We start from the raw sequence: 24,537 nt of genomic DNA on the forward strand, positions 1-24,537 counted from the left end.
AAAAAAAAAAAAAAAAATTATGCTTAAAGGATTTTATCTGAAGAAAAAAACAGACAAAAGACACCAGGTGCTTGTATAAAGATATTAACTGGCAGCATCTTCTAGTAATGAGAAATTGGGGAGAATGCCTGGAGATAGAGCTCAGTGGTAGAACATTTGCCTAACATGGGCAAGGCCCTAGCTTCAATATCCAGTACAGGTGTGTGCACGTGTGTGTGCATGCACGCGTGCGCGCACGCGCGCACACACACACAAACACAAAGAACAGAACTAGAAAAGAAAAATTGGGGGGTGACCTGAGTGGTTAGTAGTTATAGTACACCCTTAAAATAGCGAGGACTGCAGCAGTAATATGGCTATCATCCTGTGGATCCTGAGGTGGAAGGAAGGGCAGTGTAGACAGTATTGCTTCCTTTGAGCTGGAACAGTGTTTATGAACAGGAAGTTATAAGTGCATAAATGATGTCATTTAGCAGTGTTTCCTAGTGTGTACTTTTCTGTATTGTGTAGTATGCAGTTTTTATAATGAGACATAACTGAGATATTTCCATTTAAAAAATAACTCCACAGAAAAGGAAGTGGGGACTAGAACAGAGAGCCACATTGGCAGAGACCTTATGTCTGCCTCGCTTCCTTGGGTGCTGCCCTTCTGTGGAAAGTGGCGTTCCTGTGGCCACGTGCTGGGTGGCACTCTGCCCGTGAGCAACTGTCACTCCTCATCCCTATGTCAGGTGTCTGTTGGAAGCTTGGCCCTTCAGTCAGTCAGAGGCTTTTGTGTCTTCTGGCCATATCTGCAGCTTTAGTAGGCTGTCAAATGATCCCATACCTGAGAGACTGTAGACCTGGACGCTGACATCTGGGTGCCCTGGGCCCAGACCCAGCTGGTCTCCAGGCAGCCCTTTCTCTAGGGAAAGTCTCTCCTTCCCTCCTTGGGCTTTGTGGGAGAGCTGGGGGGATCACCCCTCCCCTTTCTCTGCCTCTCAACTTGGTCCTAAAAATCTGGTTTTCTTTTCATGGTTAAAGTCCAGAGACCATGGGGGTGTTTCTGCCTAGTTTTGCTTTTTTTTGGTGCTGGACCTTAAACCAACAGCCTCATAGTGCATACGCTATCACTGAACCACTGCCAGCCCTAAGTCTCAATTTTCAGGTTCCTCCTACTTCAGCCCCTGGAATAGCTGGAATTATAGACTTGAGCCACCTCACCCCTGGTTTCCTCAGTCAGCTGGTTGGGGTTTTTTTTGTTGTTGTTTGGTTGGTTGGTTTTTTGAAACAGGATTTCACTGTGTAGTTTAGGCTAGTCCGGAACTCACTATGTAGCTCTGGCTGGCCTTGAAATTGCATCAGTCCTCCTGCCTCAGCCTCCCAAGTGCTAGGATTAAAGGCTTGTACCACCACACCAGGCTGGTTTGTTGTTAGTGACATTTTTCTAAATTGCTTCAGACATAGGCCAGGTGTAGTGGCACATGCCTGTAAAACCAACACTCAGGACGCTGAGGCAGGAGGATTACTATAAGTTTGAGGCCATCCTGTGCTGCATAGTGAGTTCAAGTTCAACCTGAACTATATAGCAAGACCCTGTCTCTAAATACATACATACATAAATACATACATACATACATATATACATACATACATACATAAAGTAAGCAAGCAAGCAGAAAAAAATGTTTACATCTTTTGTAAAATACTTTTTTGTTAAAGGCTTAGAGAAAGTTATATACTGTATCTTTTGAATTAAAACGTTAAAAAATACTTTTAAATAGAACTTAACCAGCTTTTAGCAAAATTGATACTTTTTTCCCTTTATAAGACTGAATAATAGTATGTCTTCATGGAAGTGCTTCAGCTTTGTTTTGTATTGTTTTGTTTTTATGGAGGTGGTTGAATTAGTTCTCCATATCTGAGTCACATTTCAGAAATTTTGCATTTGTTGACAGTTCATTGTTTCTGGTAACCAGACTCATGTCTTGCTAAGGGATCAAGTGACTTAGTGCTTTTAGGACTTGAATAGACTAGCCTGACAATTTGCACATTAATTAGTAGGGTTACCTATAAGCTTAAGCTCACATGGTATACATATGATAGTGATAGTTCTTTCTTGTTTGAACAGTGTCTCACTAGTTATACACTAATGATCTCTTGACATTCTTCTCAGATTGCTTTTAGTAGACTTGTTTCTAAAACTAATTGAACCTGCCTTGAGGGAATGGCTATTTTTCTAATCCCCAGAAGGCAAAAAGTTCCTCTAGCAGTGACATTTTATTTTCTGGATTGTGATAAAAACCATAAAATTTAACATCTTGACCATCTTCAAGTGTGCAGATCGGAGATGTTAGTTATAGTCACATTGTTGTTAAACAGATCTTTCCAGTTTTTTCATCTTGCAAAATCAAAACTCTGTATCATTGAACTCCTTAAACAAGTCCCTGTTCTCCCTCCCCAGCACCTGGTAATGCCCAGCCCACCCCCAGTACTGGGAGGTACACCCACGGCCTTCACATTCACACTAAGCTACATCTGCATCCCTTTTTGTTCTGTATTTTGAAACAGTTGAGCAGGCTAGTCTCCAACTTGTATCCTCCTGCCTTGCTGTCCTAGACTGCTGGGATTACAGGGCTGTGTGCCTGGTTTCCTGTTCTGTCTCTGAATTTGCTTTAGAGACTTTAATATTTGACAGTTGTACACTATGTGTTTTTTTTATGACTGGGTTATTTCACCTAGCTTAAAGTCCTCAAGGTTCATCTGTGTTGTAGCAGGTGCCAACATTTCTTCCTTTGTAAGGCTGACTACTGTTCCATTGTACTACATTTTGCTTGTTCAGCCTTCATCAGACCCTTGAGCTATTCCTGCACCTTGATGTTTATGACTAATGCTGTTGAGAACAGGGGTGGATGGGTATCTCTTTGGGATCCTATTTTCACTTCTTTTGTTTATATAGTCAGAGGTGGGATTGTTGGATCTTTTTGTAAGTTTCTGACGATGCTGTACTGTTTTCCACAGTAGCTACCTGAAACAGACAGTGAGGTTCCAGATTTCTCTGCAGGGTCACCAGCACATGTCAGGCCCTGTTTCCTGACAGCGCGCTAATGGTGTGTAGAAGAATCTTCTTTGATTTTGTTGTGCAGTCGTCTGATGACTGCTGACCAAGCATCTAATGTGTGCTTATTGGCCATTTGTAAATCATCTTTGGAGGGATGTTTATTCAAGTGCTTTGACAGTTTTTAATAATCAGATTGATTTTTGTTGTTAAGTTGCAAGAGTTTGTCTTGTGTTCTGGATATTAACCTCTTCCTGGCTAAATGATCGGCAACAGTTTTTCTCTCGCTCCACAGATTATCAGTGATGACAAACATTTTAGAGACATATGCCCAGACTGTAACTCAAAACCCACTTACTCTTTGCAGCGTGCTAACACTGCAGTTGAACCTGAATACTGAGATTTTAGTTTAAAAAAATCAACTCAGACATGAACATCTTGTCTTAAAAGAAAAACACAATAGCAGAGCTTTCAGTGATGCAAACAGCTTTTTATTGAAAGGTAAAAGTTTGCATTTGGTGTGGTTTTGCATTGTTAATGCGACTTTGCTGTTGTATGATGCTGATAATTTATCAGTGCTAACACTTTGTTAATTTGAGAGCAACACATGCAGCACTCATCATCTGTTAGTCTGTTCTGGTATCAGATTTGATATAATTCCAAGCTGAAAACAGCTGCTCACAAGCATAAGATGATCCAAAGTCAGAAAAACAATCCCAGGTGCTTTCATTGACTTAAAATTATTTGATAAAGAATTCCACACTTTAAGGTGTTTTGTTTGTTTTTTCGTTTTTTTGGTTTTTTGACACAGGATCTCGCTGTGCAGTTCAGGCTGGTCTTGAACTCACTATGTAGCCCAGGCTGGCCTCAAACTCATCACGATCCTCCTCCTCAGCCACCAGAGTGCTGCAGTTACCGGTGTGTGCCACCACACCCAGCTTGGATTTCATTTTTATTTATTTATTTATTTGGGTTTTTTTTTTTCCGGTACCGGGAATCGAACTCATGACCTTGCACTTGCCAGGCAGGCGCTGTGCTGCTGAGCTAAATCCCCAGCCCCTGATTTCATTTTTAGAACTACCAACTGTGCTTTTGTCATCTCTTCACATTCTTTATCTTTTCAACTGTTGCACGCAGGTCATAGAATTTATTTTTCCAGATAGGACTTCCTTGAAATTCTGATAGCTCCATTTCCAGATTTCCAAAATCTAAACAGTGTAAGCAGGAAAGATCAAGTTCTTTTTTTTTTTTTTTTTTTTTTTAAGTTCTTCAAATGTGGCCTTATCTGGAGAAAACACATAGTTGTCTTCATCTTCTAGAATGTAAAAATCTATTACTAAAATTCTCCTTTGCAGCTGCTACAATGCTAGAAAATCCTTGTAGATCTTCTGATGGCTTGTAGGATTGTCTGCAAATGTTGTAGACTTTTTTCTAAATGCATATTTAGATTTGGAAAATACTTCAGCCACCACTTTCAAGCTCTCTTTTAACCTGCAGTTTTCTCTCACGTTTTGATACCACAAACTTCTTTCTGCTATTTTCCCTACACCTTACAGTTTTTGTGCGTGTTTTTGTTTTTTTGTTTTTTTTTTTAAGGAGACAGGGTCTCACTCTGCAGTTCAGGCTGGCCTTGAGCTCACTTTGCAGCCCAGTCTGGTCTCAGACTCGCAAGGATCCTCCTGACTCAGTCTCCCGAGTGCTGGGATTACAGGCTTGTGCCACCACACCCAGCCACTTTTGAGTTTTTGTTTAGTATACTGAAGTTTAGTAAAAAAAAAATCTGTAAAATGCGGAGGTTGGTAAGCCAGGCTATATCAGTGAGATTGGATATTCCTGCCCCTTTTCATTCATAAACAGTCTAATATCATCCAAGCAGGCTACAGATCTTTCCAGGACTTTCCCACTGCTCAGCCACGTGACATTATTGTACATAAGTAAAGCATACTGTGCTCGAGGTTCATCAAGCAGTGCTTGAAACTGTTGAGAATTAAGAGCATGAGCCATGGTGTAACTCACCATTTTTATGACATCTTGTCGAATTTTTTGCTGTTTTGCCTGGCACAAAGAGCTTCTTGATGTATCATACAATGGTACCTCAGTTTGCAGACTTAATTTGTTTTATGATTTTTGGGGAAATGGCTATGTTTGTGTTTGTGTGAGGAAGATGACCATAGTTGTGTTTGTCACCCAACAAGGAGTTTGCAAACGGAGCTTTTGTTTGCAAATAGAAGCATTGGTAAATTGAGGTACAGTGAAACTGAATGACTGGATGTTTTATTTCTTTAACAAAGGGCTGTATGAAACCAGATGTTGCCCCCACCAAGCAAGGTGCCCCATTGAGGCCACTTTTTCTGGCCTTACATCTTGTGACAAAAAGACCTCCATTACAGCACTAGATATCCGTCCTTTGTGTTCTTCCAGGCAAAGACACCAGTTTCACCAGCTCTTCTCTCATGGTGTCACCAGCAGCATAACCAAAATTAGCTGGAGCCTTGGTGGTTATTTTTATCTGTGCTCTCATCCAAGCAAATGGAGTAACAACTGGCTGCCTTTTGTAAGTCAGCGGTGAGCTAACATCACTTGCCATGGGCAGGGCTTGATCTTTAACAGAGTTTCTGCCAAGTGGCATCTCAGAGATGCCTTGTATAACTTTCTCCTTGTTTGGGAAATGATGAAAAAGGAAATTACTCCCACACATGACCATTTTGATAAAATCCCATCGGAGAGAGGCTTGTCATGTTTTACTATACACAGTGAAATTTGGAAGCTGCCAGCTGTCAGATGATTTGTTTTTAGAAAGATAGTTGAAAAAACGGGGCTGGGGATATATAGTTCAGTGGCACAAGCACCTGCCTGGCAAGCTCAAGGTCCTGAGTTCAATTCCCACTACCAAAAAAAGGAAAACAACAAAAAACAACAGCAAAATGGCCAGGTGTGGTGGCTCATGCCTGTAATCCCAGCACTCAGGAGGCTGAGGCAGGAGGATCGCTATGAGTTTGAGGCCCACCTGGACTACAAAGTGAGTTCAAGGCCAGCCTGAACTGCCTAGTGAAGCCCTGTTTCAAAAAGGCAAAAAAGAAAAAAACTGAAAATTAAGATACTGGGAATGATTTTCCCTTCAAGAAATTTCTTTCCACTGCATGGTAGTGCACTCCTGTAATCTCAGCACTTGGGAGGCTGAGGCAGGAGGATCACTGCATCTTTGAAGCTAACCTGGGCTATGCATTGCATTCAAGGTCAGCCTGAACTACATAGTGAGATCATGTCTCAAAAAAACAAAGAAAAGAAACTCTTTCCTTTCAGTTTCACCAAGTTAGGCGACACTTTTGTGGTTAGTGTCAAGGTGCTGTTTGACATTTGATGTGGAACACGTGGCACTTTCACTACACAGAATGCATAACGCTGCCCCGTTGTGTTCAGTGACTCCAGATGATTCTGTCCAGAGCTCTTCAAACCATCTTCCACTATTTGCAGTTTTCCTTTTTTTCTTGTAATCATTTTTTAGTGTTCAAGACTTGATGTCTACAAAAACACAAAAATTTTTAAAAAAATGAATCACCCAATAAAAATCTATCCGTATATCAAACATAGCTAACACTGTTAGTTAACACTAAAGAACTGGATATTCCCTGAATAAACAATCTATGGCAGTGATTCTCAGCTGAGGGTTCCTCTTGAATTTGCTGACCACCAGCACAAGGATGCAGCGTTCCACTGACTACCAGCTTTTGGCCTGCTCTGAAAAGTGCGTTAGAGTGCATTTCCTACCTTGTGAGGGCTTCTGCTAAAATTGTAGCCAGTCCAAGCATACACACGCACATAAACACACACACCCATCCTTGGCAGCGCACTGCCTAGCTGTGTGAAAGCTCGAAGGAGTCTTGGCTAATGAGTCACAGGCTGTGACATCATCACCTGGTGCTGCTACTCCTATCTGAGCATGGGCATGACCCCTTTATGTGCTGTTATCTGATGCTCAGTTGCTGGGGTAATGCTGGGATGACTTAACTCTTGTGCCAATAGAGGGCTCTGGGTCTTGTAGTATAGCTTTTAAGTTTGATATTGTCCTATTTGCCTATTTTTGCTTGTACTACTTGGGATTTTGCTATTCATAGCCAAGAAATCATTCTCAAATTCAACATCATGAAACTTCCCTTGTTTTCTCCTTGAGGAGTTTTATAGTTTCAGGCCTGACATTTAGGACCATTAACAAATTAGTTATTTTTTTATTTTTTGAGAAAGGGTCTGGCTATGTAATCCAGGCTGGCTTTGAACTCATCATGTAGCCCAGGCTGGCCTCAAAAAACTGCGTTGATCCTCCTGCCTCAGCCTCCCAAGTGCTGGGGTACAGGTGTGTGCCACGACACTCAGCTTGAGTTAATTTGATGTGTGGTATTGATAGGGTCCAACCTCATTCTGCTGCATGTGGAGACCGGTTTCCCCCACCCCACTTATTTAGAAGACTACTCCTTCCTGCTGAGATGGCCACATTTATCTTAAGGAAGGCAATGCAGAGGCCACCTGGGCGCTGGTCCCTCACAGTTCCTGCTTCTCCAAGAGTTACTGCGGCCCTCCTGTGCTGGCTGAGTGTGGTGGAGGAAACCCTTTGGCTGGAGGGCTGTGTCCTGTGCTGCCCAGGGAAGAGACATGGCAGGCATCTGCATCAGCACCTTCTTCTGTAGCCAGCAATGTAGTGACGACTATAAATTGTCTGTTGGAAAGGCAGTTCTTGCTGTGGACATACTGTGCAGTGCTCTGCAGGCGTCTGTCAGACCCTGTACTGACTGAGCAGAGGACAAGTCCTGTTGGACCTTTTCCTGTCCTGGACAAGTGGAACTCACCCCCGTCACCCGAGGTACACAGCCAGGCCTGGGGAGTGAAAGTCTGCCCTAGTGGCGCCACCAGCTTCCACACGGTGGCTCCCCATGTATCCTCGCTGTGCCTTTTGTGTCTTGAGCTGAAGGGCAGGTTGTCTGCTCACTTGGGGAGCTACAAAGGACTAGGAGTTTCTCCCTGGCACATCTGAGCCCTCCCACCTGAGTGGAGCAGAAGGTTAAGAGGAAGCAGCTCCACTTATAGGCCTGTTAAGACTTGCAGTGTGTTTCTCAGTCCACAGCTTATTTCAGTGAGTTGGCCTCTTGGTGTGATGCGGCGCCCTAAGGAAGCTGGCTGAGGACAAGAGGTGCTGACCAGGTCTGGAGCCCGTGTGCGTAGTAGCCAGGTGCCATGCTCCCGTGTTGATACTTGGTTGTAAACACAATTAAAAATGAAATGCTGATTGTGACACGTCTTGCTTTTATAAGTTGTAAAATAAACATATTAATGTATTGAAATTGTCTTTTTTAAATTATCATTTCAGAATTTTTAGAAGGAGGAGTTGGCCATGTGGAAATGTTATTTCGCTGCAACTATTTGGCTTTAGTTGGTGGTGGAAAAAAGCCAAAATACCCTCCCAACAAAGGTAAAGTAGCCACACCATTGAGAGCCTCCTTCCCTGCCTGGGGGTCTCTGAATTTGTAGGCCACCTCCATTAGTGACTATGTGTGGCCTGCTCTTGTGCCCTGTGCAGTTTGAAGGACAAGCTGGGAAGAAGGGGCCAGGAAGACTGGCCATGGCACAGTTAGCCTTGCTCTGGTAAATGGGGGTGTACCACACTGGGCTGGGCAGGGCTTCGGGGAAGGATGGAGCCACTGGAGTTCCTGGAGCCATGTGACCAAGGAACACTAATCTGGTAGCCATGTAGAGCAAGAAGCCAGTGTGGCCCTGGGTGTGCAGTGCTGTCTGCAGTCAGTGATGGAGATGTGGCTGAGGGTCAGCACTTGTAAGGCACAGAAAGGAATGGGCTTTCCCCACCCTGCTGCAGGTTCCGCACCTGTGCAGCATGGCCCAGTGCTTGGTGGCGGGGAAGGGTACAGAGAGGAAGGCAGAACTTGGGCCATGGGGCTGCTGAGTGGGAAGGGGATGGGCAGACCCGGGTCCTGAATGCCTGGCAAGGAAGTGCCTAAGAGATAGGCAATTGGTGCGTGCTGGGAAGGCGGTGGTCCAGAGTCTGCATGAGTGCTAGGGGAGACATGGGGATGCTGGCACTGTTCACAGAAAAGGCAGAGGGAAGCAGATGTGCATACCTGCCAGTGCCAGGGCTGCAAGACCCAAGGTGTGGGAGGCTGCTGCCTGCGCTAGCCAAGTGACCATTGTGCTTCGGAGTAGACCTCGGCTTCTGGGTGGGTGGTTTGGTGGAGAGAGCTGGGGACAGGAAGGCAGTCAGAGAGGAAGCAGGAAAGCGAAGACCAGGAGGGCTATGCTGAGGCCACATCTTTGGGGTAAGAAGGCTAAGCCAGAAGTGAAGAAGCTGGTGCTGCACAGCTCCAAAGCAGGGTGTACACTTAGTCTGCAGGAGGCCTGGGTCCCTGCTGGCACTGCAAGGAAAGGGTCCTGTGCAGAGGCGTAGGCCTTGGGGGACTTGCTGGGCCTTGGGCCCCAGACTCACTCTTGACTGTGGAAGGCACTCGGGTGATACCAGCACTGACACCTTTGCTTTGGCTTTGGACCAAGAGCCTAGAAATGAAAGGTACTGCAGGCCATGGTGGTGCCTGCCCTTACTCCCAGCACTCAGGGAGGCTGAAGCAGGAGGATTGCAAACTTGAGTCCCACCTGGGCAACTCAGTGAGACTCAGTGTAATGAGACTCAGTGAGACTCAGTTGGAATGTAGCTCAGTGTGAATGCTCTTGAGTCCAATCCCCAGTAATAAAAACTTAAAAAAGGAGATTGTTGGCAGGTAAGAAAGTAAAAGAGTCAACTTGAGATTCCAGCACCTGGGTGTGTCTGTGCACTGCACAGAGGGAGTGCGTCTGCCGTGACAAGGTGCTAGAGGGAAGGGACCCAGCGTGATCCTGGGGTCCTGCTCAGCCAGTGACTGGCAGTGTAGTAAGAATTACTCTATCCTCGGGGCTGGGGATTTAGCTCAGCAGCAGAGCGCCTGCCTGGCAAGCAGAAGGGCATGAGTTCAATTCCTGGTACCAGAAGAAAAGACAAAAGACCAAAAAAAAAAAAAGAATTACTCTATCCTCAACTTGAGAGTGGCCAGGAGCCCCACTGCTGCTGAGCTGATGGTTGTCTGGTCATAGAGAAGTGATCATTCCTGAGGAAAGGGAGCTGGAAGGCAGGCAGTGGGGAAGCTGGGAGCTCCTTCCAGGCTCTGTCAGAGTTGCTCTTTGTTGTCTCTTTCACCTGCAAAGTCTTTCTCTCATTAAAAAATTTAAATTGTTCAAGAAGTAGTCATGTGTGGTGGTTCATAGTTGTAATCCCAGATACTAAGGAGGCTGAGGCAGGAGAATCACAAATTGGAGGCTGAGCCAGGCATGGTGGCACACTCCTGTAATCCCAGCACTTAGGAGGCTAAGGTAGGAGGATCTCTGTGAGTTCAGGGCTAGCTTGCACTACATAGGAAGACCTTGCCTCTAAAAAACAAACAAACCGAAAACAAAAATATAGTGACGACTGCTGCTGAGAACCATCCAGTAGAAAGACAGGCTCATGAGAAACATTACACTGTGTCCTCACCTTATTCACTAGACCTGGCACCCATGATTCTGACTCTTTCCAAAGGCGAATGACTGAGAAAGGTAAAACATTTTCAGTTGATTCGGGACACCAAGGGAGCCATGACGGAAATAGAGATAAGGGTGGCAAGAATGATAGGGCAGGTGTTCAGAGCAAGGGGGAGTATTGAGAGGGATTGGTGTTAATGTGTTTTACAGTAGTAAAACACTGCAAAGCTTAGAGGGAATCAAGGCAAGGCAGCTGTTCTGCAGGGCACAGTGACAGTGGGTCCGTGTCTCTCCACACCTGTCAGAGTCTGCATGCTGCACACACACAGAGCACACCCAGATGGAGATCTGTGCTTCGGTGCGGACCTGTCAGTGTGGGTACATTGACTATCAAGAAGTCACACTTGTGTGACAGTGGGGCTGTGTGTGTGTTGGGGGGAAATATGTGGAACTCCCTGCTCCTTTTTTTTTGGACACAGGATCTCACTGTGTAGTTCAGACTGACCTTGAACTCACTATGTAGCTCAGGCTGGTCTCAAAACTCATGGTGATCTTCCAGCTTCAGCCTCACAAGTGCTGGGATCACAGGCTTGTACCACCACGCCCAGCCTCTGTTCAGTTTTTTTGGAGGGAGGGTGTTTTTTGATGCAGGGTTTCGCTGTGCAGTTCATGTTGGCCTTAAATTCACTTTATAGCCCAGGCTGGCCTTGAACTCACAACAGTCCTCCTGCCTCAGCCTCCCAAGTGCTGGAATTATAGGCATGTGCCACCATGCCCAGCAAGTCTATTCAATTTTGGTATGAGCATAAAAGGTCTCTAAAAATAAATTGTATTTTAAAGGTGGTTTTAGGTTGTACCAAAAAGTACAGTTACTCAAAAACCTGTTGGAGAATTACCTTTTTTGGTTTTTTTGAGACAAGGTCTCTCCATGTAGTACAGGCTCACCTTGAACTCACTTATGTAGCCCAGGCTGGCCTCGAGCTAGCAGCAATCCTCTTGCGTCAGCCTCCCAAGTGCTAGGATTACAGGATGTGCCACCATGCCCAGCAGACACTGTATTTTTGATTCTACCTTGTAAAGACACATGAAAAAGGATTTCCAGAACTGCTTCAGAAAGTGGCAAGAATAATGAGATAAGCATTTTCAAACTGAAGAACTAATAGGGAGGAATACAGTATGAAAAGGGCTATGGCTGTAGCTCAGTGTGAAGGCCTTGGGTTCAATTCCCAGTACTGAGGAGGGAAGACAGGCAGGGGACTTAGTGTCTTTGAGTGTAATTTTAAATTTAAATGTTCACCATATGCTTCGATCATGTCTTGTGTACATTCTTAAATGTATTTTAGAAACGCAGTATTAAAATACATTTCTTCCGTATCTTTCCTGTTTAGATAGCTCATTCTCTTCAGTGCTGAATAATATCCCATTGTTTATCCACTCGATGGGGCTGGGAAGGGCTAGCAGAGACTAAGTGTGTTTGTGTGCATGCTCTTGAGGGAGCCTGCTGCAGTGGGTGCACTCTGCTGCCGTTGCAGTGATGATCTGGGACGACCTCAAAAAGAAGACTGTCATAGAGATCGAGTTTTCCACGGAGGTCAAAGCAGTGAAGCTGCGGCGAGATAGGTGAGTTTCGTGTCCTTATTGAAGGGGTATTCATGTTCCCGTGAGACACTGCACTGCTTTTCTCTCACAGGAAAAACATTTTCAGAAATGCTGTATTAAAATGTCAGGGACTCTAGCTTATGACCAGCATGTCCAGGGCTGCTGGAAGAAGGTAAGGATCTCAACTGGCCTTGGGGCCTGAAGGGGGTTGTGGTCTGCGTGGATGACTTCTAGGAGCGCCCTGAAGGGGCCCTGGCTTTGTGCCAGCTGGGCATCGCCAAGTGCTAGAGAGGGTGAGAAGTGTGGAGGTCCTCCCATGGCACTGTCCCTCCCGGCATCTGCTGTCTCCTCACAGGCTGTCCTAATACTGACTTAAGAGGCCTCTCATCATCTATAGGACACAGGGAACAGCCTGAGGACTTGGCACACTTGGGGCCTGAAACCTGGGGGATACGGGCTGTGTGGGCCAGCACTGAGCACTGAGCTGTGGGGAACCCTTGGTAGCACAGAAGCTTGAACCAGATCGAAGATCTGCTTGCAAACTGTTCTTAACTATAAAAATCTCCATATGAATATGAAAGCATGATTTGTAACTGTGTGTGGTGGTATGACCTGTAATCCCAGCACTGAAGAGGTGGATCACTGTGAGTTCAAGGCCAGCCTGGACTACATAGTGAGACCTTGTCTCCAATTAGTTAATCAATAATTAATAAAAACATAAATAAATAAAAGGCTAGGGGTGTAGCTTAGTCTAAAGGAAGGAAGGAGCAATTTCTACTGTGTGGGTTTCATTTGGTTCCTCCATATGCAGTGTGTTCTCAGGCTGACCTGGGCCAGGTTTGATATATGCCCCCCTTTGTGTTGTGCTGGGGCATGTGCCTGCCAGTTGCCCCTGGGGCCCAGCTTCCAAAGGCCCCTTGCCTAGGGCCTTAGTCAAAACTAGTCCTTTCTGTACATGGTGTTTCCAGTGATTCTGAGTTTCAAAAAAGGTAAGAACAGAAATCATAAGCCAGGCAGGGTAGTGCACACCTGTAATCCCAGCATTCAAGAGGCTGAGGCAGGAGGAGCTAATGAGATCAAGGCCAGCCTGGGCTAGTTGTGAGACCCTGTCTCAAGAAACCAAAAGAAAAGACTAGAAATCCCAAGACGTTTATGTTTCACTGTTTGTGGCATGGAACTCTGATCATCTTTTCTTTGCAGAATTGTAGTTGTCTTGGACTCCATGATCAAAGTGTTCACATTCACACACAACCCTCACCAGCTGCACGTCTTCGAGACCTGCTATAACCCTAAAGGTGAGCACCTCGAGGGTGGATGGTGGTACGTAGCCCTGGGGCTGCAGGCTGTCTTGTGGGAGGTGTCTGGGCCTCAGCACTGTTGTGGGGTGGGGCATGCTTTGCCCCCCAGGAAAGCTTGGAGGATGAGCCAGCTCTGGCCTTCCAAGGCCCTGAGCTCTCTGGGCCTACAGTGTTGAAGCCACACTTTGTGCCACAACTGGGCGGTGCTTCCCAATCCCTACTTTTCCATCCCAAGACCTGGAGGTGGGCCCCTGGAGCATACCAAGTCCTCAGGCTATTCCTTACGTTGGAGCACTGAACTCTGATTTTAGCATTTTCTTCCTTGTCTCCTGGATTAGAGGGTTCTAAGGTCAGCTCAGTTGTTCCTTGGGTCATCTCATATCCTTGTAAAGATTATGAGCTTTGTTTTTTTTATTTTTTTCCTTTTTTTTTTTTCTTTTTGAGACAGGGTCTCATTGTGTAGTTCAGGTTGGCCTTGAACTCACTTTGTAACCTAGCCTTGTCTCGAACTTGCAAGGGTCCTCCTGCCTCAGCCTCCCGAGTGCTGGGATTACAGGTGTGTGCCACCACACCTGGCTAGATTTTGAGCTTTTCTTGTAGCTATCTTGGGATATAAATTATATAACTCATGTTGTTTGAGATGAATCTTGCTATGCCCAGGCTGGTCTCAAACTCTTGGGCTTAGTAATCCTCCTGCCTCAGCCTCCCAAGTGAGACTACAAGTGTGCTACTGTGCCCAGCTATGTTTAACTTTCCATAGTAAGGGAGTTGTCTGTATTCACCACTTAGGTAGTTTGCTAGTGTGCCTTGTGGTCGTCAGCCTGAGGGAGGAAAGGCTTGTTTTGACTCTTGTCAGAGGCTTCCATCAGCCAGCTTCATGGCTGTTGGGGCTGTGGTGAGGCAGAGCATCTGGCAGAGGAATACAGCAGAAAGCTGCTCACCTCAGGGCAGCCGTGGACAGGGCAGGGCAGGGAGGAAGCAGCCAGGGATGTACACCCTGATAGTGTCTTCCTGGAGGACCAGGGACGTGAGCATCTTTTCACACACTGCTGATCTGCATATCTTCTGTGAACTGTGACCTTTTGGGGGGTCAGCACTGGAGATTGAACCCAAGGCCTCACACTGAGCTACTTCCCTTGCCCTTTTTAATTTTTTTATTGTGAGACAGGGTCACACTAAGTTGCACATGTTAGATTCTAACTCAAGATCCTCTGCCATCAGCCTTCCAGAGTGCTGAGAATATAAGGTGTGCATGCTTCTGTGTCTGCCTGCATTTTGTAATTAGCTGATTGTGTTGTTATGAGATGCTAAAGTTCCTCTTGCATCCTGGATAGAGCCCTCATCTAACAGACTTCTGTATTTTATTCTCAAAGTCTAATCACGTAAGATCTTAAGTCTCATCCAGCTTAGGTTAATTTTTTGTATGTAAGATGAAGGCCCAGGTTCTTTTTTTTTTTCTTTTATTATTTTAAAGACCTCTTTTTGCCCTGAATTACTTTGGCATTTTTGCTTTGATCAGTAAGTTGTTTTGTGGATGCTTCAGCCGCCGCCTCCCCTCCATCCCGAACTTCCGCCTGGCTGTGCACTCTGCCAGGGTGTACATCCCAGTTTTGCCTCGCTGCCTCAGGGTGCTGGTCTGTGTCCTGGGCCAAGTCGTTCTGCCCTGGGTTCCCGAAATCGGGCAGTGTCACTCCTCTGGTTTCACCCTAGAAGTCCCTGCATCCTCACCCTTTGTTTTCCCTGTAGCTCTCAGCTTTGCTGAGGTGTTGGTTGTAGCTGCCAACTCGGCTTGGCCTTGTGGTCACGGCCGTGCGCCAGGGATGTGAGGTCCTCCTGAGTAAGGCTTATGCATCTTTTGCTAAATGTACTTGAAAGCATGTTTCTTAGGGGTTTTGTTTGTTTGTTTTGGTTTTTTGAGACAGGGTCTTACTATGTAGCCCAGGCTGGGCTCAAACTCATGGTGATCCTCCCGTCTTAGCCTCCCAAGTGCTGGGATTACAGGCGTGTGCCACCATGCCTGACTTTGCTTAAGCTATTCTTTTTTTTTTATTATTTTAAAGAGTAAAAGAAGGATAACATAGTAATAGGGGGGCTTACTGAATTACAGGCAAAGTGGTAGGAAATTATCAATGGTGGTGGTTTTACATATTGTTATCTACAAGATAGTTTCTCAGGAAAACAAATAGACAGTAGTGAGTTACAGACAAAAGTTGTAGGTTATTATCAACGGTTGTACTATACTTTGGTATATTCAAAGTGGTTTCTAAAGAAAATAAATAGAGCTATACATGAGAGACCAATTGAATAATCATTGACTATTCTCAATGGTTGTTGTAGGAAACACATAGTAATAAACATACATCCATTTATGAAATAGCATAGAGACAATATAAACATTACAGTGTTATGGACAGATTAGTAGGAAAATATCAGTGGCTGCTGTAATACATGGTGGTATCTTCAAAGTGGTTTCTGAGGAAGACAGGAGATACGCAAGAAAGATCTAACAAGTAGTTACAGCCTGATGGTTGTGAAAAATAGCATATTAGCTCCTCACCAGTGACTCCTTTCACTGAGGTGGGACGGCTGGAAGGAAGGCCAGGATTGAAAAGAAGGACCGAGGGGCTGGGGATTTAGCTCAGCGGCAAAAGCGCCTGCCTGGCATGCGCAAGGCCGTGAGTTCGGTTCCCGGTACCGGAGAAAAACCAAAAAAAAACAACAAAAAAAAGAAGGACCGAGAGACTTGCACCTGTGTCTAGCAACAGGCTGTTTTCTTTTTCCTCTATAGTCATGATTACCTGGGGCTCCTCCATGGAGACGACAGTCTGGCCAGAGGGAAAAGGCAGAGTATGCCCCGGGCCCCCTCATTCCTGTTAGACTAAGTGGTAGGATGGGTCTGAGCTCTGGGGCCTCTGCTTCAGAGGGCAGGCAGATCTCCAGTGGTCTCCTTTGCATTCAGGGCATGGCCCAGGGGGCTTCTTAGGGCAGTTCCTCTTGAGCTGGCCTGGCTTTTAACAGTGGTAGCAGATGAATTTAGTTGTTGAGTTCTTCCTGGGGCCCCGAGAAAAGGACTTAGGGTCTGTTTCTCTTAGTGCTGCAGCAAAAGCAGCAGTTTTTTCTTGGTCTCTTTGTTTTTTCTCCTTGGCTGCCTCCTTGTCACGGCTATAGAATACTGAGGAGGCAATTTTTACTAACATCTCAAATGAGCCCTCTGGGGCAAAAGCCATTTTTTGTAGCTTTTTCTTTCCAGCCTCCCAGCGCATTGGGACCCCACAACCACTTAGTGTCCTCTCCCCATCCATCAGCACAGGCAGCAGGAATCTCAGTGCAGATCTCTCCGGAGCTCCATGTGCTCCTTCACTGCAGCCTGTACTGTCAGGGGAAGAATGGCTTCCAGGGGGTCTCCCCAGGTCCTCCTGGGGAGAGGTCCTCCTGGTCCTCTCCAAGGACCTCTCCAAGGACCTCTCCTGGACCTCCAAGGTCCTGCTGGTTTCCAGCTTCTGAACGGCTCTCGTGACCCCAGTCAACTAGACCTCTGAGTCTTCAGGCGTAGCCTGTTTTCTTGTGTCCTCCAAGTCCTTGTTCAGCAGCTGCTCCTCCACTGACTCTGGACCTTTCTGGTTCTCAGCAGCAGAGGCAAGAGCAACCCGTTGTGTGGCATGTATTCCCAGGGGTTTCTCCATGTCGGGATGATTCACACACATCCCTGGGTGGGCCTCTGTGGCCGGCGCGTGGCAGGCCAGTTGTGTCATTGCTTCTCTGTGCCATGATAGTTCTCAACTGTGTGGCGACAACTGATGTGAGGGCCGGCGCGTGCCAGCGCACACCGCCGCGCGGGTTCCCGGGCACCGACTGCCTGCCTCCTGGGCACCTGCGCAGCTAGGGGCTGGCCCAAAGGCCGGCGCTCCCCACCACGCAGCTTCCCATAAGCTATTCCTTATAGAGTTGTTTTTCTGTTTGTATGGGGTTGGGGGTGCTAGGGATTGAACCCAAGAGTATTGTATCACTGAACTACATCCTTAGCCCTTTCTTACTTCCTTTTAATTTTGAGACAGGGTCTTGCTACGTTGTCCAGGCAGGACTTGAACTTTGGGATCCTCTTGCTGGGATTACAGGTGTGTGCTCCCATCCCCAGCTTGGAGCAGTTTGTATATTTTGTAGTATGGTATTGCATTCTTAGTAGCCAGCACCACAAAAGACAGGTGGCATTCTACTCAATAATCAGTTGTTCAGAACATGTGTTTCCACTTGTGAGAGTGTCTCATGGGTGGTCACTTTGTCATCCCTGATACCCTTTACAAATGCACATTGCAAATAGTCTTTTTTTTTTTAAGCAAAAAATGGGTTTTGGTTGGGAGGAATCAGAGCTTTGGCACGATATCAGCTGCTGATGGCTTCCTCTGTCTCTATTCAGGCCTCTGTGTCCTGTGTCCCAATAGTAACAACTCCCTCCTGGCCTTCCCGGGCACCCACACAGGCCACGTGCAGCTCGTGGACCTGGCTAGTACTGAGAAGCCCCCCGTGGACATTCCTGCTCACGAGGGTGTCCTGAGCTGCATCACTCTCAACCTACAGGGAACAAGAATTGCCACTGCCTCCGAAAAAGTAAGTGTGTACCCCTCCCAGGTCCAGGGTGGTGCAGCCCGGGGCTCCCAGCTGTCTGCTTCACTGCAGGACCCACAGCCAGGGTCCTGCAGAGCACAGGAGAGATGAACAAGCACCGCTCATTTCTGTGCTTCTGTTGTGGCAGGCTGGTGACGGAGCATTATCCTCTGGTCACCTCCAGAGGGTGCCACGGTGGTCTGCGATTTACAGAGCTGCCCGTGTACCTCTCACTGTGCCTGACTGGCAGAACTACTGCTTTGTAAAACATTATCTGGGTGCTTTTTGCTGCCTTCAGCCCTAATTAATTTGGATTTTGAAGCAGCAAAAGTGAATCTTCTTACCCACTGTCATGTCCATATGAGCCTGCAAGCCCAGGCTGTTTGTAGGGAATCAGAAATGGGAGTGTGGGTCGAGCCGCACTGCTGTGTGTGGTGGGCGTGGGCTCGGCGGCTGGCACACGTATGGGGCTGAGCAGAGGCCAGGTGGGTTTTAGATGTTGCTCTTCAGCATGTTGCTGGGTTAGCAACAAATACACTTGTACATAAACTTATGAACACTCTGTGGAGTGCATTTGCTCTTACTCTTTCACCCTTAGACTCTCCTTACCCTGAAACCCCTCCCTGTGATCACAGAGCTCCCTCCCAAGCACAAGCTCGCACTTTCTCCACACTCCCCTTTCCCACGTCAGCAGTGCCCTTCGAGTTAGCTGGAACAGGTTGTACCCTCCCACATCACAGTGTCTTTGTACACAGTCACTGACATCAGGGGGTTTTCAGCTCTACAGCAACCCAGAAGTATTCAGCAGGAGCCAGGCTTTGCCTTTTCACCATTTCTGGGCTAGCAGTGCCTGGTGTGGTACTTTCTGGTGGTGCTAGGCAGAGACCCTCGGTCTAAAGCCCTTGTGCCTTGTTGCTGGCGCTGTTCAGATGTCAGCGTGCAGTGAGCTATGTATACGGTAGGCAGGCTGTGGTGTTGGAATGCTAGGTGTGTCCAGTACAGTGATTTCTAGGTTACTTGAGACTTCAGGGGCATCTGTAAAACATTTCACAGTGGTGAAGCAATCATCTCTGGGGAGTCCTCCCCACACCCCCATGAGAGAGAGGCTTCTGGGACCAAGACCAGGTTTCTTACTACAGTGGAAGTTTAATTGAGGTTGATGCTCTCCACAAAAGTGGTAGCAATTGCCCTTGCTGCCACTAAGGACTCTATTGAGTGGTAAAAACAGCTGTGAGTCCTTCCTGAGTCTTGGGCATCCTCTCTTGGGAAGGCCAGTGTGGTAGATGGGACAGTCTGGGCCTTCCATCCTTGCATTTCCCGTTACACAGAATCATGGACTGCTTTTATGCCTGCCAGTGGGGGTCCGACTTCAGGTGACTTTCTGCAGGTGGGCACGTGTCTGGGATAGAGGCAGACCTGGAGCCTGGGCCTTGTCCTAGGGCATTGGCCAGGGGGACGGGTGTCGGCATCTGTCAGGTGTCATCTCCCATCCATGCCCTGCCCTGGCTGGTCCATGGGACTCAGCTGCCAGTGCATTCTCGGATCTGTGGCGGCCCTGTGTGGTGGGGAGTTTGGGAAAGGGTCTGTGGGCCAGGGGGCTTGTGAGTACAAATCATCTCAAAGACTCAGGAGTTGTGAATTGTTGATAATGAAACACTTCACTGTTTTTCAAAGGGGACCCTTATAAGAATATTTGATACTTCATCAGGGCATTTAATCCAGGAACTACGAAGAGGATCTCAAGCAGCCAATATCTACTGGTAAGGACTCATGGCCTGACCCTGATAGCTGCTAGGTGGGCGGTTTTGGTTCTTTTTGCTATTAACTGAGTTTTGCTTTGTTATGTGGTATATACGTAAAAATAAAGGAGCGTAGAGCCAGGAGTGGTGGACCATCCCAGTGATCCTTACTACTACAAAGGCTGGGCAGGAGGATTGCAAGTTCAAAGCCCGCCCAGCCAAATTAGTAAGACTTTGTCTAAAAAATTAGGCTAGAGGTGTAGCTCAGCGCCCTTGCCTGGCGTGCACATGCCTTCCCCCCAAGGCTCAGTCCCTGGTACCTCTGTAAATACCTAGTGACCACTGTGGGTGTCTGACTTGGGCTCAGCACCGGGCTTGGGCACTCGTCTTTTGATGGCTTGATCTTGTGCTTGCACCTCATTCCAAGTTGTGTTTCTGCCGGGCGTGGTGGCGCACACCAGTAATCCCAGCACTCGGGAGGCTGAGGCAGGAGGATCATTGTGAGTTCGAGACCAGCCTAGGCTACAAAGTGAACTCAAGGCCAGCCTGAATTGCATAGGGAGACCCTGTCTCAAAAAGACACACACACACACACAAAAACCAAGTTGTGTTTCTGTGGCATTTTAAAACGAATGCTATCCAGGCATGGTGGCACACGCCTGTAGTCCCAGCACTCTGGAGGCTGAGGCAGGAAGATTGTTGGAAGTCCGAGACTAGCCTGGGCTATAAAGTGAGCTCAAGGCCAGCCTGAACTGCATAGCGAGACCCTGTCTCAAAAAGGCAAAAAATTAAAAATTTTTTAAAAATAAATACTAGAGGCCTTGCTGGCCCTTAAACTCTTGGCCAGTGAGTTCTGAAATAGACCAGTCTGAGGTCCCAAGGGTCTGCAGTGCTGATGTGCAAAAGCCCCGCTGGGCGGAGCCTGGGGCTCCTCACCAGCAACACCTTGTGTGTGGGGTGCCGGCCTCAGCTGCCACTGCTCTGCACCTAAAGGCTCGGCTCGCAGACGCATGGGGCCAGCGCCCAGTTCTAGGATGGCCTGTGCCTCCTGGGCCTTCCAGCCTCCTCCCGTGAGTCTCACCCCTGTGCTTAGGCTGAGACCACTGGGCCCTGGCCTGCAGCTTGAACCCTGGCCCAAGGGCACAACAACAAATGGAAGAGAGGGCCTTTCTTCAAGTGCCACCTTAGGTTGGGACTTGGAGGTCTCTGAGGCGCAAACTTATACGGGGTGCTGTGCGCATCACACCCGTTCTCGGGGTCCGCACAGAGCTTGAGCTTTATCTCATCTTCTCCACAGCATCAACTTCAACCAGGATGCCTCCCTCATCTGTGTGTCCAGTGACCATGGCACAGTGCACATTTTTGCAGCTGAGGACCCAAAAAGGAATAAGCAGTCTAGGTAGGTTCTAGGCCTGTTGGCAGGGAAGACCCTGGAGGGACAGGGTTAGCAGCTGCTTCAGTGTGGCAAACCTGGAGTGAGGTTGTCACCGAAGGAGATGTGTGCTGAGCTCTCAGCTGTGCCAGGTGGTTCATGTCCGTGCAGAGTCTGCTGATGGCAGAAGAAACCTGCTGCTAGTGGCTGCTGTTACTATAAACCCAGTTGTAGCCAGGTGTGGTGGCGCACACTTGTAGTCCCAGCATTCAGGAGGCTGAGGCAGGAGGATCACCACAAGTTTGAGGCCATCCTGGGCTATATAGTGAATTCAGGGCCAGCCTAAATGCCATAGCAAGGCCCTGTCAAAAAAACGAAATGAAAACAACAAACATCAGTTTTTCTGTAAGTAAAAGTTTAAAAAGTGTAGAATTGAAGAAATCATTCAGTTCAAAACTTTGAGCACTTTCATGTTTTTAACAGCTCTCTAGGTTTAAGTAGGTAATATTTCTGTGTCTTTTCTATTCTTTTTTTCCCTCCTTGTCCTTGCAGTTTGGCGTCAGCCAGCTTCCTTCCAAAATACTTCAGTTCCAAATGGAGTTTCTCCAAGTTCCAGGTCCCCTCTGGCTCTCCCTGCATTTGTGCCTTTGGGACGGAGCCAAACGCAGTCATTGGTGAGTGGCTTCTTGGGATGTGATACCCTGGTGGGTGGGAGCTGCGGGCAGCGTGGCACTTGCCTCAGAGCCTAGAGAGTGCAGCTCTGGCCAACACAGCATCTCCTGTCCTAGCCATCTGTGCCGACGGCAGCTACTACAAGTTCCTGTTCAACCCCAAGGGCGAGTGCATCCGGGACGTGTACGCACAGTTCCTAGAGATGACCGATGACAAGCTGTGACGCTCTCATCCAAGTGCCAGCCACCCAGCACCCTGCAGATGCCCGGGGCTGGTGCCAGTGCCCTGGGCCTTGGGGAGTGGGGGCTGGAGGGACTGCTCAGGACTTGGGTCTCAAGCCATCTGAGCTGTCCGCCTTCCTGAGAAAGGCTCCCATTTCCTGCATTAAAGAATAATCACCAAGGCACCGCAGACACTCAGTGGCCCACCCAGCGCCGCCACCTTTTAGTTCAACTGTGACGTTAGCATTAGTGGCTCCACCAACCGCATCCTCACTCCAGCAGAGGCTCCTCGTGAACCTGGGGACCGTGCCAGGAAGCCAGAGGCAGTGGAGCTATCTCTGCGCTGACTCCATCCCCACCCAGCCCTGGCCCTGAGCTGCATGGGAACGCACAGCCCAGGCCAGGTCCCAGCTGTGAGAGCCAGCCACCTGCACCAGCGACGCTTGTCCCAGCCCCGGGGCAGCGGTGGGAGGGAGCAGAGAGCAGCCCCAGTAAGCAGAGCGCCGCCGCCGCTGCCGACCTCGGGTTCCAGGAGTAGGTGTGGCTGGCTTTCCCACTTAAATCTGGGTTCAGGCAGTTTACCTGTGACATGTTGGGAACAAAGCAGTGCATAGACTGAAAATTAGTTAGCACAGACACTGTCCCTTGATTCGAAGGACTCCTCCCCAGAGCAGGCCACATGTCCTGGGGCCTCTGTGTGGGGCCACCCTCAGCTGCTGCGTCCACCCCTTGCCGCCTCCCCAGCATTTTGAGTAGCTACACACTAACATTTTGGGAATGAAAGGCACATACCATTTTTAAAGATTTGGTAACTCAGGCTGTGGGTTCCACATTGTCCGTGCTCCTTGAGGTATATATTTAATTTTCTTCAGTTCCCTTCCCCAAAGAAGCTTCATTGTTTTGATTTCAGGCTGCATATATTTACAATCTGCATCACAGCAGGTCCTCAGTCTGCTATTTCCTTTCTGTCGTGTAACCGACTAACTTCCTGCGTGGGTTTTGATGTCAAGGATGCATGTTGCCTTTACGTGTATTTAATCATGAAATTTAATTTTGCACTTATTTGTACGGTTTCTTTTAAATAAAAGTGACTAATTTTGTTGTATTCTGTACTGTGAAGAGTGGGGCAGTGTGTTACGAAGGTAGACACTGCTCTTGTTTCGAGAGTCTGTTTGGATGGTAGCGCTCAGGACTGTGCTGTCACCACAGGACATGGGGCTGGGGTCTCCTTCCAGCATGGGGTGCTGGCCTCGAGGAGGGCCCAGCTGTGGGAGGAGAAGCCACAGGCGGCGTCTTAGTGGCCCCACAGAGAGCAGAGCAGATGCAGATGTGGGAGGGTGATGCGTGGACGTGGTCCCTGCCTATATCCTCCCCACCGCAGAGGCTTTAGCCTGCCACTGTTGGGAGATGTGTGTGACGCGCAGACGCCTGCCCATCCCCCTTTGCCGGTGACCCTCGCTTTCTTGGACGCTGCGTTGCTGTCTGTGGGCCACGTGAGCGGGATAATCCTTCACATTTACATGATTTCCAGCATGTGGTTTCCCCAGTGTAGTCTGGTGTAGGAGATGTTACCCTGGGAGGTGCTCTCCATGGGACCCCTCAGGGTGGTGCTGGCGTTGGGTAGAGAGCCTGCATGTCGGGCCCTGCAGCTCAGAAGACACCCAGGGTCCTGCCATGCTGGCCAGTCCCTGTGGTGGCAGCTTCCCTGGTCACCCGCAACCCACACCGTGCTCCATTAGCATCTGAAGTTGGTGTTGGTTCTGGTTTGTCCCTCGATGTGTCCTTTAGGCTGCCGCACCTCCTGGAGACAGTGTGCGCACTACCCTGGGCAGCAAGATCAGCAGTGCCTCTGCCTCCTGTGAGCCCTGAACCTGGGCCAGGAGACTGGGTGGAAAGTCCTTCACAAGTCTAGAAGTCCGGCCTGCTGGCAGGCCATCCAGGTAGGCCTCGGCAGGTTTTTGCCTGGTCCCCTGCCTTCTGCCTGTTCCTCTGCTACCCTGCCCCCAGCTGCCAAAGTGTGTGTGTCATGGAACACAGTACACCTGCCCTGTGCAGGACCGTGGCCCTGTGTGGACCCTCCCCCTGCCCTCCGCTCTGGCCAGCAGCATTGGCCTCAGCAGCCTTGTTTGGCCAAAGGTTTTCATGTTATCTTTTCTTTTTGCAGCCACTTCACGCTCAGGTACCAGAGACATCTCGAGGTGGCCCTTGCCACTGAGCAGTTCATTCATATGTCAGAGCTTGTGTTGTAGGAGAGTTTCACATTTTGAAATGGACTGGACAGTATGTAGGATCAACCAACAAAGTATGTATTCCTCCTAAACTAGAGAATACAGGAAAATACAGTGGTACCTCGGCTCACAAACTTCATCTGTTCTAAGCTGGGTGTGGTGGCACATACCTGTAATCCCAGCACTTGGGAGGCTGAGGCAGGAGGATCACTGGGAGTTAG

At 48.0% G+C, this 24,537-nt stretch overlaps 1 protein-coding gene across 1 annotated transcript in view; it reads left to right on the forward strand.

The window, feature by feature from the left end:
* Wdr45b (WD repeat domain 45B) overlaps positions 1–23,193 on the forward strand; it is a 41,144-nt gene extending 17,951 nt beyond the window's left edge. The window contains exons 3-10 of the mRNA XM_005407188.2: positions 8,397–8,498; positions 12,118–12,205; positions 13,385–13,479; positions 17,897–18,087; positions 19,759–19,844; positions 21,121–21,222; positions 21,748–21,869; positions 21,984–23,193. Coding sequence (XP_005407245.1) covers positions 8,397–8,498; positions 12,118–12,205; positions 13,385–13,479; positions 17,897–18,087; positions 19,759–19,844; positions 21,121–21,222; positions 21,748–21,869; positions 21,984–22,090 — 893 coding nt within the window. The 3' untranslated portion in view covers positions 22,091–23,193. The remainder of the gene's footprint in view (positions 1–8,396; positions 8,499–12,117; positions 12,206–13,384; positions 13,480–17,896; positions 18,088–19,758; positions 19,845–21,120; positions 21,223–21,747; positions 21,870–21,983) is intronic.
* Positions 23,194–24,537: the final 1,344 nt, after the last annotated feature.

This window comes from Chinchilla lanigera, unplaced genomic scaffold (assembly GCF_000276665.1).
Source record: "Chinchilla lanigera isolate Chin_1 unplaced genomic scaffold, ChiLan1.0 scaffold00105, whole genome shotgun sequence".
Lineage (NCBI taxonomy): Eukaryota > Metazoa > Chordata > Mammalia > Rodentia > Chinchillidae > Chinchilla > Chinchilla lanigera.